The following is a 20,365-nucleotide window of genomic DNA, read 5'->3' on the forward strand; positions in this document are numbered from 1 at the left end:
ATTAATGACCAATGACCGTAAAGCTTGTCGAACTCCTGCTGACTTCTGGGATAGCGAAGTACCCATCATTTGCCTACTGCAAGTATTACCGGATATAGAAAGTCATGATCTGGGTACCGTTCACCTCCTGGTTGAAAGCTTACTAGGGGATTCGGATGTATTACATAGGGCAGTGTTTCCCACAGAAATTTGGGTAACACTTTATTTTAGGGATACATCTATTAGCACTAATATATACAATATTAATGCCTTAGTAAGTAACTTGTAAGGCATGTACTAAGCAAAATCAGACGGTTGTTAGACATTTATTCGCAAATGTCTTGTTCATGCACAATAAGGGATTTATTACCAATATATCCTTAGTAAGGACCTAGTAGACCTAGATTTCTATTTATGAGTAAGCAGTAAGGGTCAGAATACAATGTGTATAAGCTCCTGGTACACTGTGTGAACAAACCCTGAACATTGTGAAAACAGATGTGGAATAAGGGTCCCTATTCTAAAGTGATGCATTGCTCAGCCCAGATGGCTTAGGGCGCCCGCACTATAGGGCCCCCGCACTACCTAGGGCCCCCCCCGCCCCCGGGAAGCAAAGTGTAAGAACATCACTACTTTTGCATCAGGCTCATAAATTATGTAGATCTCTCTCATTGTACTCAATATACCTCAGTGTAATTGGAAGCATTATATAGCTAGGATTGGACGTAAAGTTCTCAATGACGGTGGATGGTGAGATGTCTTTTTTTCATACACCAATTTGTTTTATTTGTAAAAACCCTACAATAAATGCAGAATATAACGATGTGTAATAGTTTGGAAGCGAAACTAAGCTATTCCTTTGTGATAAATGAGTTAATGTTTGAGAAACTTAGCTCCAAGAAGTGCAGTGCATGATGGGTACGCCCTTAGTCAGAAATGCAATGCATGGCCACGAGTGAGGGGAGGAGCTAAGGACGTAGGCTCAGAGCTGGGTAGGTTGTCTGTTGGCCTAGATTGCGTACCCATCATGCACTGCACTTCTTGAAGCTAATGTTCTCAAACATTAACTTAATTATCACAAAAGAATAGTTACGTTTTGCTTCAAAACTATTATTCTAATGTTCTGCATTTATTGTGGTTTTTTTTTTTTTACAATAAAAACTCAGTGGTACATGAAAAAAATGACATCTCACCACCCCACCGCCATAGGCCGGAAGGTGACCCTCGAAAAGTGCTTCAGAAACCGAACTTCGCTCCACAGCCTCCGAACAAACAGACATTCAGTTCATAAAAAAGAAAGACTTATATAGAGGATTTAAAACCTCTGTTCGGAATAGTCCGCACTGCAAGGCTATTCAAATTCGCAACGTGTAATGACGAACTACTGTCTCCGAGGCGTATGTAGATATTCGGCCGGCGTAATAATACTTTTCGCCTCGAGAGGTGCCACGGTTGAAGCGTCATCAGAAGGAACGAATCAGCTAACTGCTATGTCAGCTGAGATGAGGAGTAAACGGAAGTAGCATGGCTACCGAAGGAGCTGGTCGAGTACCGAGGAAGACGAAATCTCGACCGAAAATGTACAAAAAAAGACATCTTCGAAACGCAAGTTGTGTTACATGCATATATCTTCGGTCAAGCATGAAGAAACACAGAATTTCACCAATATACGGTGGAATACATATCGAAATTTTCGGCAGCGGCTAGAATTGAAGGGTGAGTGCAGAGACGTAGCAGAAGCAATGTATTGAGTTGGAGTTTGACGAAATTCCCGAGGATGCGGCTCTCCATCCCACATGCTACCGAAGGTTTATTGACAAGCGGGAAATTGAACGAGTCACACGGCGTGTCTTGCGAGAGGCAGAGAGGGGAGATGGCCAACAAGACCCCCGAACTAGCCAGGCTACCTCCGCTTTATCGGCTGTGACCAGTGACCACCACTCCGACCAGGAAACTGCGATCCAGATCAAGCTTGGCCATCACGAGCTCTGGCCCCGTTCTTCCTGCTGTCTGCATGATTTGCAAGAAAGACAGCAAATTTATCGTCGCGAGTGGCAGACGTCAAAGAGAACGAAAACACAGACTTTAACCGCAGGTAAGATTACTCTCACCCCCACCACACAGTCTATGCGAATGCATCCCATCCCCCAAAACACACACACACACACACACACACGCACACGCACACACACACACACACACACACACACACACACACAGATGTTAGTAGAAGTTGACTGACTATCTAGCCCACACTGCTGCACAATCATTGTTTTTTTGTCTAATTCTAATATGAATGCACGTGTGAATTGGCATAATGTGTTATGTATGTGGGTGTGAAATTACATTCCAATAGCCTGCAAAACATCCCCATGCCTATAGTACCCCCAGTGTTTTAGGTTTTAGATGTTTAAATGAATCACACTTTGTCTTAAATTAGGATAGGGTATGTTTATATGGATGTCAAAGCATGCCTGATGTTGATATGACTCTGAATATCTGTTCAGAAATGTGGCTCCTCAGCCTGATGGCCTGTCTGGTTAAGACACTGCTTCTGCCATCCCATCCCCCATGCCATTCCCCTACCCCCCACTGCCCCCCTCTCTCACTTGTACACTTGGGATTTTTCCGCTTCTGTCCCTGGGCAGCCTCAGTGACCAGGCTCAAGAGGTGTGTCCTGGCTGTGCTGTACATCTGTGTGCTTAACCCCTTAGCACAGCACCTATGTTATAAACCTTACTGTCACCAAAATTTTAATATGTATGTCTTAATCTGTTACTCTGCACTGTCATAGCAATGTTGTTATGATGTAGTTTTCAGCAAATAGTGAATAAGCCCGCTGGCAACCCCATCTGCACTGCAGTAAGAGGCTACGGAATGCTTTTTTGGGAGGTGCAACACCCATCGCCATTTTTTTTTTTTTACAATACCACTCCACCAGGAAAAATGTCTAATTGTTTGCCTGTCTATTTATTCATTCTTTTTTCTTTTCTTTTGTACAAGGCAAGTTGCAGGAAGCAGCTGAAGTAAAGGAAGCCAAGAGCATCCTCATTCACATCAAGGACAGAGACTGTGTGGCTCTGGAGGTGCAGTACCACAGAAGTTGCTACAGAGAGTACACAAGGTTTTTGAGTGAGCCTGTCAGAGCAGAGAAAGAACAGTAAGTCAATCTTAATTTTATATAGAAACACAGTACAATGTTTGTCCTATGATTGAGACAGTTTGTTCTCACAACATGGATCTCACAAAGAAAGCTCTCACAACACACATCTTCTTCTATATTTTTGTAAGGATTGGGCCAACATTTGATCTGAGCTACAAGTTATTCTGCGAGAGGGTAATCCGCTAAAGGCTACTGATCAACCAAGAGGTGCTGAGGATGAGCCAACTGAGGAAGGCCTTTATTGCCCTTGTGCAGTCAAGTGAAGGTGTTGATGCTTCAACCTACAGGTAATTGCAAGTCAGTGTATTACGAATTTGTCAAATCCAAGGGAAAGTTCACGCATGTGACTTAAAGGACCACTTCAGTCAATTTCAATATGCTGTTGTATTGCTCATACCCTTAACTTGTCAGTACCCGGTGATGGCACATTTTTCGGCTCAGCCCTTTCCGAGATATGAGCTATTCTAATGGGGGCAGCATTTGTTTACATTGTTTACAACATAGGCCTACTCCAAATATTTAAAGGGTGTCGCTGTTTGCTAGTTGTCGGCTGATGTTGTATAACCTTTTGGATGTTTTTGGGAATAAATAAAAATGTTTTTTGAAATGTAAACAAAGCGCTGCCCTCATTACAATGACCAGAATCTCGGAAAAGGCTGAAGAAGAAGAAGAAAAAAAAAAATCTCTAGTACTGACACGTCCAGGGTAGTGTGAGCATTACAACTGCATGTTGAAATTGACTGAAATTATTCTCTAACACTCTGCTTGTCATCTGCACATACTGTACTTGTAATATTTTGAAATAAGGAGGATGGCAGTATTCTTGATAGTGTGATGTTCGTTACAGTATGTGCTTCCCTTGGGAATACTTGGTATTATATCTGTTGCATAGCAAGTAAACTCCACCAATATTATTTATTCACTCGAGTTAATGTGTGAGGGTGGCTATTGCATATCAGCGACTACATGAAGCCCCACTATGCTTGTACTGATATGCCTCTTTTTTTGTTGATTTGTGTTTACAGACAGGATATATTGAAGAAGAGGCTCAGTCGTGATTTTCCTCAGCTAGTGTTCCACACCCCCGCCAAACGCAACACATCTGAACTGGTTTTTGCTGAGAACTTGTCGACGAATGCAGTCTTGGACTTGTTACCATCAGGTGCGGAGACGACTCAGTCCAGCGAAATGAGCCAGACAGACAGCGACACAGAAAGGAGGAAGTCAAAGCAACCAACCACAGCAGAGGAGACACGGACACTTTACACAGCAGCTTTGCTTTTGAAGAGGCTGCTTAGTCACAGTCCTGGCATGTCATGCCCATGGCCCCCAACTGCAGTAAACTTCAATCTCACTGAAGTCATTTGCTGTGGCATGCGCAAAAGATGTGTACCTGGATGCTTTCACACAGTTCATGAAAATGCCGGTTCATGTGTATGCCACTTGTTTTGATTTTTTTATTTGTTGTATAGTTATTAGTGAATAAATGAATACATGAATACCTGAATGGTCCTTATCATTGATCATTAGATTATTTCCATTTATTAATGTGAATATGAAAAGGTAACCTTATCATCCACTTGCATAATAGTTGTTGGTGCTATAAACAAAGCACTGTTACAATCACTTAGAGGGTTATCAATAGCCGGTGTTATCTATAGCCTACTTATTGTAATTGTTTCAATTAATTGCTCAAAACCACAGTATGAAATGTCAATTGCAAAATTGTGCCTTGTGCTGTAAATAAAGCACTGTTTATGATTTATTTAGAACTTATCCCAATCCAGAGATATATGCATGAGTATTATTTTTGATAATTGTTATTATATGTGAACATGAAAAGGTAACCTTATCATCCACTTGCACATTAGTTGTTGGTGCTATAAACAAAGCACTGTTTGGAGTTACAATCACTTAGAGGGTTATCAATAGCCTGGGTTATCTATAGCCTACTTATTGCAATTGTTTCCATTAATTGCTCAAATCCACAGTATGAAATGTCAATAGCATAATTATGCTTTGTTCAGTAAATAAAGCATTATTTATTATTTATTTAGAATTTGTCCCAATCCAGAAATGTAGGCACGAGTATTATTTTTGATAATTGTTATTATATACCCTCTTCAAAAGGGTATTTTGGGAGATTCTTATAGGTAGGTCAGACAGACGGCTTGTCATTATTTTCAGTTTTTCAAACGGCTTGCCACTTTTTCGCCGTAAATCGGCTACGTGATTGGTTTAAAACGGTCACATGGTGTCCAGTGACGTAAAAATCGTCATTCCCTACAGAGGGTAAGATTTCTTACTAAAATGTCACCGTTTTAATTACGTGCACGATTACATGAAGCGGACATTTCACGGTAAGTTGAACATAGCTTTGGTCGTTTCATCATCTAAGGGACCTGCTGTTCGGAAGCTGTGGAGCGAGGTTGAACGAAAAGGGCTGTCACCCTACGGCCTACCAGTGACACGTGTACGTTCAATCCTTGCTATATATAGGCTCCTGTTACCTTCTTTATACCATCATCAGCAAGAGAAAACTAGATGATTCAACTGGGTAAGTATTAATTATTTAACATATCCTTACACTTTGTATATCGGGGGGTTAAATAGTGTGGGCCTAGGTAACGAGGGGGACTTTGGTAGTGCGGAGGCCCTGAACCATCTGGGCTGACCAATGCATCACTTTAGAATAGGGACCCTTATTCCGCATCTGTTTTCACACTGTTCAGGGTTTGTTCACACAGTGTGTCGGGAGCTTATACACATTGTATTCTGCCACTTACTACTTACTAATAAATAGAAATATAGGCTTACTGGTCCTTACTAAGGTTGTATTAGTAATACATCCCTAATTGGGCATGAACAAAACATTTGTGAATACATGCTTAACAACTGTCTTATTTTGCTTAGTACATGCCTTACAAGTTATTTACACAGGCATTAATATTGTATGTATTAGTGCTAATAGATGTGTCCCTAAAATAAAGTGTTACCGAAATTTTGGAAACTATGGGGGCAGCCGGGATTTTTTTTTGTCGGGGGGGGGTATTAACGCAGTGTAAATGCAAAATGGCTAAACAATGAGTACAGTATGACATTGGCGCATGGAGAAACTATAGGCCTACGCCTACATTTCAGCCATTTATATTTTGAGAAATAAGGCTACATAATACACATGCAGGGGTCTATGTAATGAAAAAAATAATAAAACAAAATAGGAGCAGAGATAAGAATTTAAGATTGCTGTGAAATTGTTAACGCATAAACAAAAAGGGTCTAAGAGGGTAGGCTATGCCTTTTCCCCACACACACATAGGCGTACACATTCTACATGAGGGGTGCTGGTCACAATTCCTCCCATTAAAAGGGCTGAACAACATATTATACATTTATGTCTGTATTCACATTCATTACACATTCATTTCTATATGCAGCCCGATGTCTCCTCTGCCTTGTCAATGAAGGCCTGTCACCTAACTCATTACAACTGTAAAACAAAGCCTGGGGAGTGTTAGTAAACTCATCCCAACTGTCCCTTCTCGGAAGGTTTTTGTATTTACTCCAGGAGGAAAATGCGAAGGAAATCGTAATTGAAATCGTTTTTAACAAACACGGAAATCGTAAAAAAATAAATTAAAAAAAGTTAATAAATTTTTTTTTTATTTTTTTATTTTTTCTTTTTTTTTTACATTTTCGGAAACTGTAGGGGGTCCCTTATTTTTTGCCCTCTACATAGGAACACTTTCAGATGTTCCCTTAAGCCAGGCCCAAACTACACAACTCATGATTGTGTGTGCGATTTTGACGTCGGGGTGCACCGCACCCTAGAAGAGAATCGCAACTGTCAATCTTATCGCTGCTCGCAGCCACTGAGACAATACCCAACGTTCTATTTCCAGTCGCAAATATCAAACAGAGTTTGATTTCTACGATTTGCAATCTGCGATTCTTTGAGCTGCCAAATTTCTATCTTAGAACGTCACACACGATGAGGAAATCTTTCCCGACAATCGCTTGCAATGGTCTTGGGGGGTAACGTTCCACCGATTGTCGTAAGGCGGGTTTTCAGCCGAGAATCGGGTCGAGAATCATGTAGTTTGAGCCAGGCTTTAGTCTTGGCCAGTGTAGGTGCCCTGTATCCTGTGTGTGTATATGCCTAGCATCCCACAGGTGTAGGACCTGTCGAGTTTGGTGTGTGCGTGTGCATGTGTCGCCCCGGTGTGCCCCTGAACCCGTCTTGCCCTGTAGGGATTAGTGGTTACTCTGAGGCTGGAATGGCACGCTAGGCTCAACTGCTGCTGCTGCTGCTGGCAGGAAACTGCGTGTGTGTACGTGCTGACAAACAGACGTGTATTCTTGCGTGCGTGTCTGTGTGTGTGTGTGTGTGTGTGTCTGCCTGGGTGTTTGTGTCAATGCTTAGCTGGAGGAGAAAGTGTGTGTGTGTCTGTCTGTCTGTCTGTATGTCTGTCTTCGGAGATGTGCCGTTTGGGAGGTACCAGCGTTGGTACCCTGTGTTGTGTGTCTTTGTTGATGTTTACAAGTGTGTCTTGTCTTTTTTTGTAAAAGAGAATGTCATGTTGGGGCGGGGTGCTAACATTGGTACCTGGTGCGTACATGTGTGCACGTGCACATGCTCTCTTCTTAACAGGTTGTATATGTCTCTTGTCTTAGCTAAAGACAACATGGCGTAACAAGAGTAAGTAAGATATCATGCCGATTTGAACCGTCACAACGCCTTTGCATGTTGACTCGTGCTCCACAACGCCCGGTCACAGGCTAGGTTTAGGGATGCTTGTAGTCTGGGTACAATTTTGCCATTTTCCTCGCTTGTTTCGCTGTTCTTGGCAAAGGTAAAGCAGCAGAAATATGTCTTTACTGACACGTTAGGGCATGGTTTTGGCCAGGGCACAGCAGAACATTTTCGCGTTCAGCAACAGACACGGCGGGAAAGCAGTTCCAGTCGTCACGTGACAAATTTGCTTTTCCGCTGTGTTAAGGACCACGACTTAACTTGCAAAGGCGTCGCATTTCAACATGGAATGCTCTAGCGTGAGATTCATACGCCTTTACATGATACCAGTCTGCTAAAGGAGAGTTGGGTAGGGGGTACCAATGTTGGTGCCCTTTATTATGTGTTTGTGTATTTTAATGCGTGTCTGATGTGTCTTTTGTCTTAGTTAAAAGAGAGGCATTCTGTGGGGGTGCTAGCGCTGTGTGTGTGTGCGTGTGTGTGCGTGTGTGTGCGTGTGTGTGTGTGTGTGTGTGTGTGCGCGTGTGCGTGTGTGTGCGTGTTTGTGTGTGTGTGTGTGTGTGTGTGTGCGCGCGCGTGCGTGCGTGCGTGCTCATTGTTAAAGGAGCAGTGTGATGTGGGGGTTGCCAACATTGTTTTATGTTGGTGTGTATATCAATGTGTGTGTGTGTGTGTGTGTTTCTTGTCTTAGTTAAAGGATAATCGCTGTGTGGGGGGTGCAAACGTTGTTGTGTGTGCGTGTGCGTGTGCGTGCGCGCGCGCGCGTGTGTGTGTGTGGTCTTAGTTAAATGAGAAGTGTCGTGTGGGGGGGTGCCAGCGTTTTTGTATATTAATGTGTGTGTGTGTGTGTGTGTGTGTGTGTGTGTGTGTGTGTGTGTGTGTGTGTGTGTGTGTGTGTGTGTGTGTGTGTGTGTGTGTGTGTGTGTGTGTGTGTGTGTGTGTGTGTGTGTGTGTGTGTGTGTGTGTATTAATGTGTGTGTATTAATGTGTGTATGTTTCTTGTCTAAGTTAAAGGAGAAGCATTATGTGGGTGCCTGCTAACGTTGTATGTTGGTTTGTATATTAATGTGTATGTGTTGTCTCAGTTAAAGGAAAAGCGCCGCGTGGGGGGCGCCAGCGTCGGTGCCCTAGAGGAGCTGGAAAACGCCTTCAACCTGGCAGAGGAGTCCTGCCCTGGCATCTCAGACCACATGCTCACACACATGATGGACAGGATGCGCAGGTGCACACAATCTCAAACACACACACACACACACACACACACACACACACACACACACACACACACACACACACACACACACACACACACACACACACACACACACACACACACACACACACACACTTGCATCGCTGAATATTTGATTTATAAAAAAAAGGCTTGTCCTTACCCTAGCCTGTGCTGTGCTGCTGTTATGTAGAGATGATTAAAGGACGTGTTTATTGATTTCCTTTATCATTATCTTTACATTATCTGTTTATGATGCTTTTTCTTTTACCTGTCTGCTTGTACAGCACTTGCACTTTGGTCAGCTGTTATCGTCGTTTTAAAATGACTTTTATAAATAACTGTTATATTGTGTAGAGGGCGAGAGGAAGAGTTGCGTCTGTGGGGTGTCTAGTAACTTCAGGTGCTTCATCGATGTACAGAATAACAAATGTTGAGTAGGTCCGAGGCAAGGCAAGCAAAGCCAAGGCTTGATGTCCCGTTTCCCGAAATAAAGAACTTTTAATTTCCCTTCAGAGTGCCTTGGACCTAGCCTGGGCGAAAAGCCGACTGTTGACTCTGTCAATCAATCTGGCAAAAGCCATGAGGAAGCTGTCTCCGTGGATGGTGGGAGATGGTCTGATCTTACTCTATCGTTTAAATAAATTGAAGTCCCAAACTCAAATTAAAACCCATATTGTGCTTTATTAGCATGCCTGTTACGTTAAAGCGTTGCAAAAGCATACAAATAACAAAATGAGAGTGTGAATAACCAACCTTACCCAATCAGTAACGGAGCTCGCGGGTGAGTTCTACGTCACCACTCTCAACTGTTTGTTGATTGGCTAAACACTGAGAGAACCGAGCTCGAGGCTTTTGAAAGTCGATGTGCGGAGTCAAAATCTTTGGGTGGAGTACATGGATGGCGTCGCCAGGCTACCTTGGACCTACTCTCTGCTCTCAAATGTTATGTTGTTTCGTGACCGTCTCCCTCTTGTCTCCTCGGCAGGTTTTCGCTGAACGGTAACACGGCCCCCTCCACGCGATGAGACCCCACAGCATCCGCCCCAGAAGATACCCCCCCCACCCCTCTTATCTTCCTCCTTTCCTCTCCAGTGAGAAAGGCCATATGGACAACTACCCCCATCCTCCATTCTCTGTTTTTGTCCTCCTACTCTGTCCACTGTCCTCCTCTACGCGTCCATCATTCAAACCAGCCATGCGACCGACTGAGCAGTCACTCAACTGTACACAACCATTTCATTTTACCCTCATCTCTACATCCGTTCAGCAAACCAACCGTGCAAGCGACTGAACCCCCTTTCATCACCCATCTACCACTGAAGCAGACGCTCAAGCCTTTCCATACCCACCCCCTCCAACCTCCAACAGTCTGCTCATCCTATAGTACCCATCAGCCATCCATTTCAACTCTGGACCACCTTACCCCTTCCACAAACTGTCCCAACCATACCACAATCCAGCCCTCCATCGTTCTATTACCCATGCAACTCTTTGATCCATACAAACTGAACCTACCATACTGTACAGTCCTACCAACCATGCAACCGACCCGGCCAGAGAACCACCTTCAACCAGCTACCCAAACCCAACCAGCCCCATCCCCCTGACGCCACACATCCAGATTTTAATTAGAGCTTACCATGACAGGTGTGTTTTGTTTTTTTAAAAGATCATTTCCTTTATAGAATAATGAATGTCGAAAAGTAAAAAAAAATAAAATAAAAAAAAACACAAAAAGCTCTGTGTATTTCAAAAAGAGGGAAGAAAGCAGCTGTGGCCGAAGCAGTGGTGAACCATGTATATATACCATGTTGTCAACATTAAACCGCACGCATATGTTCAATCAAAACAACCTGGTTGTGCTCTTATTTGTCACAGTTTGAATCAGTTGAATGTTGTGTCATTGCCAGGGATCATGGGGTGCCTAGGTCACGTCCTTCTGGACGCACTTCCAAATCATGGGGCCTTAAAAAATCAAAACTTTTGAATGGGCCCTGCCGTGGCCTAACGATAGGGCACTAGGTTACTACGCTGGCAACCCTGGTTCGATTCCAGCCCGGGTCATTTGCCAATCCTTCCTCGTCTCTCTCCCCACTCGTCCTGAAGCAGACAACCACACCATTGGTTATTATTAATTCCAAGGCACAGCATATTTCTGATCTAGGGGGAAAGGCAAGGTGGTGCATTGGAAAAAATAGGTTTGATCAGTCCATTACATTAGAGCCCAGTCATTTTTCTTTACTTTCTAGGCCCTGTGAGCCATCAGGAAAGGGTGCAGACTTAGGCACCCCATAGACATTGATCACTAGACATCATATCGACCCCTCTTTTGTATTTGAACAATTGGCCGCAGTCAGATCGCTGTCATGCTTATAACACTGCCATCAATGTGCGACAAGGTGCAAGACGCACATGTTCCTGTAGGTGGCGGTAAAGCAACACCTGGAAAACATACACTAAGATGCGTGACGTCACATTACACTAGCTGAAGCGAAAAGAGACATAGCTATTTACTGGGTATACAGTCCCTGGAGCAATATAGGGTTAGGTCTGTGCTTTGCTCAAGGGTACTTCAGCTATGCATGTAGTTGTAGGGAGAGGTAAGGGTAGATTTCGAACCTGCAACCCTCTGACCACCTCCCTTTATCATTAGACCACCACTGCTTAGTCCGGATACTGGACTATAACGGTGGCACCCAAGGTTGGGCCATGCCAAAAGGCTGAACGTGGCATCTTGAGTTCTACATCTATAGCCAGTGATGGAAAATCTGTATTCAGAAGCTACAACACAGTGCCACATAATCAAAATGACCTGGTTTTACCTGTTCAATTACCCTAGTTGGACAGGTTTAAATCAGGTCATTTGGAATAAGTGGCACTGGGTTGTAGCTTCTGAATCCAGGTTGCCCCTCATTGGTGATTGATGAAGCAGTGGTAACTTCCTGTATTGAAAGACTTTGTAAAATAAATGACTCAAGACACACAAAAGAAAGCTTGAACCAGTTGTGAACTTTATTGTTTGTTATTCATCGATGCAATAAGAGGTCATAGTCATGACTACATGCAGAGAGGTGTGGAGCCACTCAGCTCACATATGCTACAATATAAATAGAATTAACATAGTACCATCCGGAGGAGAGGAAAGGAGGGAGGGTACACAGAGAGAGAGAGGGATGGGGAGAAGAAGGGAGATGGGGGAAGAAGGGATGAGAGATGGGCACAACAGAAATATAAAGGAACAGGAGGACGTAATATAGGAAGAGAGGGATGGAAGAGATGGGCAGAGGGGGATGGAGGGAGAGGGGGATGAGAGATGGGCACAAAGACAATATAGTCTAAGCCTGAGATGGTGTGGGGGGATATGGGCTCCTTTACAATAGCCTGACTCTTGTCCTCGACTTGTGCTTGTGGCCTTCTGCTTCATGTGATGCCCAAAATTTCGTGGAAAAAAACAATTAAGTTTCCCAGCTGTCAACCAAGCCACAAAAAAACTTTTGGGGGACTTTCCCCTTTCAACATCCCGATTGCAAATGAGAAAATGATATATTGAATTAAACTTCTGTCGTGAATGACGCCTAGTGACATCATCACGAGGCCACAAGCACTTGAGGAGAATAGATGTTGGAAAGGACACATGGTTATAGCTGAAGTATTCCCACACAGAGATGAGGTCAAAATGAGACCAAAATCCCTGCTAGGAATGTGACACCCACAAAGTTCTGAGATGTTTATTTCCTTTCCTTCCTTTTCTCCATTTTTTTCATCCGAGAGGCGAGAACAGTAGCGAACATGGGGACAGAGGTCAGAGAAGAGTAAAAAAAAAAAAAAAAGGGTGTGGTTCAAAATGAAATGAAATGCAAAACCAAAAATCAGTCAGCCCCTCCCACCCAAACCCTTTAGCCAATCAGGGAGAGGGAGGAGATTCCAGTCATCAATACAAAATGTACAAAACAAAAAAGCCATGGTGCCATGGTACCAGGATTTGAAGCATTTTTCCATATACTGTTTGTCTACAGACACACACTCACATACCTCCAAACACGCGCGCACGCGCACACGCACATGCACACACACACACACACACAAATGGCTGCTATAGGGCCGGGGTTGACCCAGTACCGTGTTCTGCTCAGAGCTAAATATATTTGTACAATAATTAAGTTTCCAGGCTGTGGAGGAGTTTAAGCTTCCCTCTCATTCACTTAGTGTATGGCCTTACGCACTTCTGAATATACAAACTATGGGTAAACAGATCTCGCACTCTACACGCAGTACACACCAGCTTCCGCCACCGCACAGACAGACAGTACACACCACCTCTCATACCCTACACACAGCCCTGTTCAAGAGGTTGTGCGTAGCAACACTGTCTCAGACAGTCACTTTCCTTGCGAGAAGGGAAACAATGAAGGAGAGGAAAAGGATCAAGAAAAAAAAAAATTAAGACGTCAAACTGTTCGGCTCCTCACCAAAACATTGGCTGACTGGCCTCAACACTGTAAAAGTATGAAATGCAGCAGGGGTGAAAACTTGAAGACTGTTATTACAGCGCCCCTAAAGGAGGGCAGGAGGATTGCTCTAAAAACACCTCCCAATGTTTATGCTTAGACCACTGCACCTCGTCACCCTCAAGTACCATGAACCACCACTACTACCATTACACTTCAATATCAATTATTACATTTATTACAAAATTCCGTCACTTTGAGATATGTCAGCCTCATGATAAATTAATGTGTTAAATCTCTATATAAAACACATTCCCTTTTAACTCCACAGCAAGAGGTGGGCAAAAAAACAAAACAAAACAAAAAACAGTTCACAAAGTTAACCATATCAATATCAAAAAATGTCAAATCAAAGCTACTTCCCCTAATATTCGGTAACTCTTTATTAGAAGCATGGAGTGAAACACGGCAGCTACGTAGATCAAATCATTTCACACGCATCACACATTTTATGCACAGATGAGCTGCTGACCAGAGATTTAACAAAAACAAAAACAAAATAAACAAGATGGACGCCAAGCTCTGGGCAGGAGCCGGCTCAAAATCTCCCTCGGGTCTAAAGCAGAGCACTTCAACGTGTCATAGTCAAGAGAGATGAGAGACTGTACACCTTAAAATATCTGTTCAACATACCAAACTAGCCTTGAGTCCAGTCTCCACAATAGCCTCGAGTCCAATTCCCAAACTAGCCTTAGGTCCAGTACCATCACTAGCCTTGGGTCCAGTATCCAATCTATCCCTCTAGTACATTTCATGTCCTGTTCCGTGAGCCAACATTGGGTGTCCATTTGTACCGTATGAGTGTTCCAACCCAGCCGTGGAGCCCCAATTAGCGTGCCTTGTCTATAGAACGCCTTTACTGGCCTCTATCTGTGAAGCACAATGTATGGTGTTCCAACTATAGAATCAGCCTTGTAAGTGTTCCATCAATGGAATGCCTTTACGGTGCTCCACCTACGGAACACCTTTACAGTGTTCCAACTATAGAAACAGCCTTCATGGTGTTCTAGCCATCTCTTCACTTCGCGATTCCCTTCCTGCGTCTCTCAGTGCAGAGTTCCCCCATCTCCCTGGAAACAACATCTGTGCTCGCCACCATGAGGCCTGACGGAGGTAATTGAGCAACGTCAAAAGAAGTGAAATGGAGGGGAACAACAGTGTTAATGAAACAAATAACTTTGAAATGTTTTACACGGTCAAACGAGTTTAGATTAGCCAATGAACAACCAATGAGTAGATAGGCTCACATATTCATTAGTCTGGTTATTTGGACTTGGGTTATACATCTTTGGATGAGTCTCATAATGAACCAGACGAAAGGACAGCATCAGGGCTCTCCTAGGAACCCCACTTTGAGGTGTCACCTGGCTGTGGTGGAGATGTAAGTAATGAACACAAGCAAAAAAATACGTTACAGGAACAGAACAAGAGAAAGAACACGGGCAGTATGAGACATGAGCAATAGAACTCTAGAACATGAGATGAACATGTTCTGCTGGCCTCATTCAGTCCTTCAGTTCTTCAGCTGTTCCAAGTTCCAAAGCCCACCCTCATGTCAATCAACAGTTAATGGCCCACCCCCTTCTTTATTTTTAAAAAACAGTTAAGTAGGAGAAGTATAAAGATGTACAGCATCAGGATTGTCTCCTAGGAGACTGTAGAATGTGATGGAACAGCATCAACGGTCTTCCAGGAGACTGTAGAATTGGATGAACAGCATCAATGGTCTCCTAGGCGACTGCGAGGCCCTGCCTCCATGCCCAGGAGCTCAGCTCCAGGCTGGTCCTCAGTTGCCGTTCATCTCCACGCAGCCCTTGGGCTGCAGCAGCTCCACCGAGCCCTTGGGGGGCATCAGGCCCATACGGCCGCCAGCAGAGCTCGCCGCACTCTTGATCACCTCCATCCACCTGCATTCACAAACGCACACAGAAAGAAAGAAAGAAATAAAGAAAGAAAGAAAGAAAGAAAGAAAGAGAGAAAGAGAGACAGTCAACTACCCACCACTTATACAGGCAAAGCTGTGAGATGCAGCACCACAGAGAACCAGGAATAACACACACACACACACACGCACACACACGCGCGCACACACGCGCGCACACACACGCACACGCACACACTGAAGATCACATTACCTCTCGAAGGTGTACTCGCTCTCTGCACGGAAGAAGTAGACGTGGGACTTGAACTGCAGCTTGAAGACGTACTCCTTATTGATGCCGTCTCCATCACCAGGGGTGCTCACCGTGTAGCCTAGCAACGGGAGGCTGGCCAATGGGAAGTCATCCTGAGAGAGAGAGAGACAAAGAAAGAAAAAGTCAGAAAGCCAGAAAGAAAGAAAGAAAGAAAGAAAGAAAGAAAGTTAAGTTAAGTTAAGTACCTGGTCAATCTCGTAAAAAGGTGGGTAATGTAAGGCTGTAAATCTGTGTTACTGTAAGTACCTGATGAGGTGTGTGTTACAGTGATTAGCCTATGTGTTTTTAGTGATGATTAGCTTACCTACTAGAGATGTCTTTTTTGCCTACCTGGTGAGGTGTGTTAATTTTAGTGATGATTAGACCACCTGGTGAGGTGATTGATGAGGTGTGTGAGCCTGAGCCTGAGCCTGAGCCTGTGCCTGTGCCTGTGCCTGTGCCCGTGCCCGTGCCCGTGCCCGTGCCCGTGCCCGTGCCCGTGCCCGTGTCCGTGTCCGTGTCCGTGTCTGTGTCCGTGTCCGTGTCCGTGTCCGTGTCCGTGTCTGTGTGTGTGTGTGTGTGTGTGTGTGTGTGTTATACTGTACTGATGGCTGGCCTACCTGGTGCGTCTTGTAGAAGAACAGGCAGAAGTTGGTGAAGACCACCCAGAGCTTCTGCCAGCCGTTGCTGTTCTTGAACTTCCTCAGCAGGTACCCCGAGAGCTGATTCTTAACGGACGAGAGGTCAAAAGGTCACGGGAGAGGCCAGCAGAGATCGCAGGTGAGCAGCAATTGAGATCAGAGACACAGCAAGGAAGAGAAATGTCAAGATACAGAATTCATGTACACTGTCTACGGTCATATGTATGGGCTGGCGGCGCTAGCTGGCGTTACGAAGTTTTGCTAGCATAGTCCGTAATCTTCAATCACGATTTGGACTGAAGATGTGTGTGAATATGCATTTAAACAATTAACTGTCAAAACCCGCCGGCGGGTTTGAGCTTCCATAGTTGTAGAATTCTACTGAACACTTTGGGGTGTCAATGGCTTTACAATGTGCAGTCTGGGGTATGCGCTTTACTTGAGATGCAAGATGTTTCAGTGCAACTACTACCGTTTGTGGGTTAAACTCTTTCTAGATGTCATGGCAACTACAGTAGTGGACATGAGGGCATATCTTTGGGTATTTAAGACTAGGCTGTAAGCCTGTGATCAGGGTCAGGGCATCTCAGTGTGAGCCCGCCTAGAGTTTTCCCTTGGTAGCTCTGTGGTTTAGTGCTCTCTACACTCCGCCTCTCTCCCCACTCCACCTTTCTAGTTTAAGCACACAGTCCTTAATGAACCTCCTAATCACAGACCAGAGAGAGTGTGAGTGTTCGGGCTTTTTGGAAGTCAATAATGCAACTCTCAATTTATCCCCACCACAAACACCCACCCCACCCAGTTCAAGCTGACGTCACGGAACTTCTAAACCATGGAATGCCAGAGGGGTTGCCGAGGGCAACATATGGGGAGAGAGAAACCCTGACCCTGTGACTTTGAGATGGAGAAAAGCAAGGCTCAGCCCTTCTATAACTCTGCAACTTAGGCTATATTCAGACGGAGATGTGTTTTTATGACGTTGGCATTTAAAGAAGGAGAGAGACTCTTCTAATGCTTATGCATAAGGCTCTTCTAAAGGCCATGATACACTTATGCAAAAGGCCAAATCTCTCCTTCTGGGCTACAGGGGGGTCCTTACTCAAGCCATCAAGGCCAGAAAGAGATGGGGCTTCAATCAGAGCTGGTGGTGGTGGTGGTGGTGTTTGGACCCTGTGTGGCCCTAGTGGTACCTGGGTCATACGTAGGTAGTCGTGCAGCGAGAGGTTCTGGTTGCGGTACCAGCAGACATGCGTGATGGTGTTGGGCCTCTGGCCCTGACCCAGCAGATAACGGGGCGGCACCTCGGGAGAGACGGCCGGAGAACTGAAGACTGAGGCGGCAGAGGAGAATAGAGGAGAGAATAGGTAGAGGAGGAGGAGACGGAGAAAGAGAAGAGGAGGAGAGGAGAGAATAGGTAGAGGAGGGCGAGGACAAGGAGGAGATGGAGAAAGAGAAGAAGAGGAGGAGAGGAGAGAATAGGTAGAGGAGGAGGAGGAGATGGAGAAAGAGAGAAGAAGGGGAGAGAATAGGTAGAGGAGGAGGAGGAGACAGAGGAAGAGAAGAAGAGGAGGTGGTAGTGGAGAAAGGAGGAGGAAGAGGAGCAGAAAGAGTAGACAGAAGAAGGCGACAGAGCACATCACGCAGAAAGATAGAAGGAGGACAGTCGTGATGAGTGTGTGTGCGTGTTTGTGTGTGAGGCAAAGACAGAAAGCCCGAAAGCCCACAACAAAGAGGCGGGGACAGTGAAGCGAGGCGGGGGAAAAGAGGAGGGAGAAAACCAAAAAGGAGGAGAAGAAAGCAGAAAAAGGTGTGTTAGCACATGCTTTAACGAAAGAAGTGACGAAAAGGAGTAAAAGGTGGTTAGAGACAGATGTGTTTTCTAGAATACAGCAGGACACAATCTTCAGTTGAAGGTGAAGATTGTGCAGATCCCAAGGAAAGGTGCAGGACAAAGGCTGACAGCAATTTTAGAGCGAGGAGTGGAATAAAAATACAAAGAAAAACAGGCATTTTAAGTGTGCAGACTCCTCACTCTAAAATTACAGGACGAAATACACACAAACCCCTGCTCTCCACTCTGATACCAGAGCACCAGGGGGCGACCTAGAGACGGACCACAGTGCAGACATTAAAGGAGACACCGTCAATCCTCAGTGAAGAAGAGACGCTAAAAGTGAAAGAATGTTAGTGTGGTGGTTGGACCACGGCGACAGGCTGATGCTGAAATGGAAGGATATTAGTTTTGAATGTGGGGAAGGGACAAAAAGAGGATTCTGAAATGGAACAGTTGAGAGTGAGTGTTAGTGTGACCCTTGTGGGGGGGAAAAGTATTCTGAAATGAAAGAGTGAACGTAAGTGAGGGGAAAGAAGAAGTGATTCTGAAAAGAAAGAGTGAGTGTGAATGGAGGGAAAGAGAGGATGAGTACCAAGAATGCACCAGGAGAACAGAGGGCCGACGAAGGAAAAACACGACGAAACACCGCTGGCATGCACCAACTGAACAAACACACACAGGTGTATGTGTGTTTGTGCTGATGAGTCAAGTGACCACCAACCAGCTCTGATCCTGACCCTCATCTCATTTACTAGGGTGGAGCGGAGAAAACACGCCTGATGTGTTTCTGTAAAGTGTGGGTACACCTGACATGTCTCTGTGTGTGTGTGTGTGTGTGTGTGTGTGTGTGTGTGTGTGTGTGTGTGTGTGTGTGTGTGTGTGTGCGTGTGTGTGCGCGCGCGTGCGTGTGCGTGTGCGTGTGTGTGTGGTAACTGCACTGCTCTGGCCAGGGGAGGACAAGGCCCAGAGGAGGTAAAGGAGCAAGAAGGGCAGGGAGGAAGTTCGGGTTAGGAAGGTGGGGCAGGGGAGGGTAGACCAGGAGGGGATGTAAGGGATGGGTGAAGGGTAAGGGGCAGGGCTACCTCCATGACCAGCCTGTGGTCAGACATGGGGCTCGATGTTGATGAAGCAGTGCTGCTTTTGCTAGGCAGCATGCATGCATACTTTTTTAGAATCTAACCAGAATGCATCAAACTGGCAAAGTAAGCATGCGTGCTGTCTGGCAAAAGCAGCGCTGCTTCATCACGAACGTGCCCATGGACACTGAGGTGTTCAAAGCAGGGTAAGGGAGGCATAAGGTAAAGGGAGGGAGGGGGTGTAAGGTAAAGGCAGGGCGGGGGGGTTAGGGAGGAGGGTAAGGTAAGAGGCGGGTATTTGGTCAGGGCTACCTCCACGGCCAGGCTGTGGTCAGACATGGACACTGAGGTGTTTAAAGCAAGGTAAGGGGGGGGGGGGGTGGTTAAGGTAAGGGGGTTAGGGAGGTGGGTAAGGGGGGGTTAGAGAGTTTTAGGGAGGGGGCTAAGATGGGAGGCAGCTATGTGGTTAGGGCTACCTCCACGGCCAGGCTGTGGTCAGACATGGACACTGAAGTGTTGCGGTGCCAGCAGACGTGCATGGTGGTGTTGGCACGGTGATGATGCTGTTTGTCCAATGAGGAGCGAGAAGAGCTCATCTCATCCTCAGACTCCTGTTCCAGTGACACCTCGTCAGACGACCCTAAAAGGAGCGGGGTTGGGGGGGGAGGAAGGGAGTGGGACGAGGAGAGGTTAAGAGGACACTACAGGCTACAGGTAGGTGGGCGATGGGGGGTGTCGAGTGTTGGGAATCAAGGCTGCTTCACAGGAAAAAAAACAGGAGACGCTTGGCCCACAGGAGTTTCCTAGAGTTCTGTGCGGGTTAATGGCCCCTGGAAGGGTCAACAACAATGGTATAATAACATATGACGCATATATGACCAAAAAAGGTTGCTTTATCATTTACCTTCTACAAACCGTATACATACATGCAATACATGCACAACCTGGTTAAGCACCCACACAGTTCATCTTCAACAAGACTCGTCATCACTACCTAATTAAT

At 45.2% G+C, this 20,365-nt stretch overlaps 2 protein-coding genes and 1 long non-coding RNA gene across 4 annotated transcripts in view; 2 read left to right on the top strand and 1 right to left on the bottom strand.

Moving 5' to 3' along the window:
• Positions 1 to 11,262, top strand: part of stk25a (serine/threonine kinase 25a) — a 28,593-nt gene extending 17,331 nt beyond the window's left edge. The window contains exons 10-11 of the mRNA XM_063202008.1: positions 8,981 to 9,117; positions 10,115 to 11,262. Coding sequence (XP_063058078.1) covers positions 8,981 to 9,117; positions 10,115 to 10,154 — 177 coding nt within the window. The 3' untranslated portion in view covers positions 10,155 to 11,262. The remainder of the gene's footprint in view (positions 1 to 8,980; positions 9,118 to 10,114) is intronic.
• LOC134451512 (uncharacterized) lies at positions 1,793 to 4,641 on the top strand. Its single transcript, XR_010035261.1, has 4 exons — positions 1,793 to 2,074; positions 2,983 to 3,139; positions 3,271 to 3,429; positions 4,168 to 4,641. It is a non-coding gene; the product is annotated as an uncharacterized LOC134451512 (long non-coding RNA).
• Positions 11,263 to 12,118: 856 nt separating the features above from the next.
• Positions 12,119 to 20,365, bottom strand: part of farp2 (FERM, RhoGEF and pleckstrin domain protein 2) — an 85,218-nt gene continuing 76,971 nt past the window's right edge. Inside the window, exons 24-27 of one of the 2 annotated variants that reach the window (XM_063202010.1) lie at positions 17,643 to 17,782; positions 16,432 to 16,539; positions 15,773 to 15,924; positions 12,119 to 15,544 (exon numbers count right to left, since the gene is read on the bottom strand). In XM_063202010.1, the coding sequence (XP_063058080.1) occupies positions 15,424 to 15,544; positions 15,773 to 15,924; positions 16,432 to 16,539; positions 17,643 to 17,782 (521 nt within the window). In that variant the 3' untranslated portion in view covers positions 12,119 to 15,423. Of the gene's footprint in view, positions 15,545 to 15,772; positions 15,925 to 16,431; positions 16,540 to 17,642; positions 17,783 to 19,838; positions 20,003 to 20,365 lie in introns of both variants that reach the window. The other variant, XM_063202009.1, reaches the window with a different exon arrangement.

This window comes from Engraulis encrasicolus, chromosome 6 (genome assembly GCF_034702125.1).
Source record: "Engraulis encrasicolus isolate BLACKSEA-1 chromosome 6, IST_EnEncr_1.0, whole genome shotgun sequence".
Classification (NCBI taxonomy): Eukaryota; Metazoa; Chordata; class Actinopteri; order Clupeiformes; family Engraulidae; genus Engraulis; species Engraulis encrasicolus.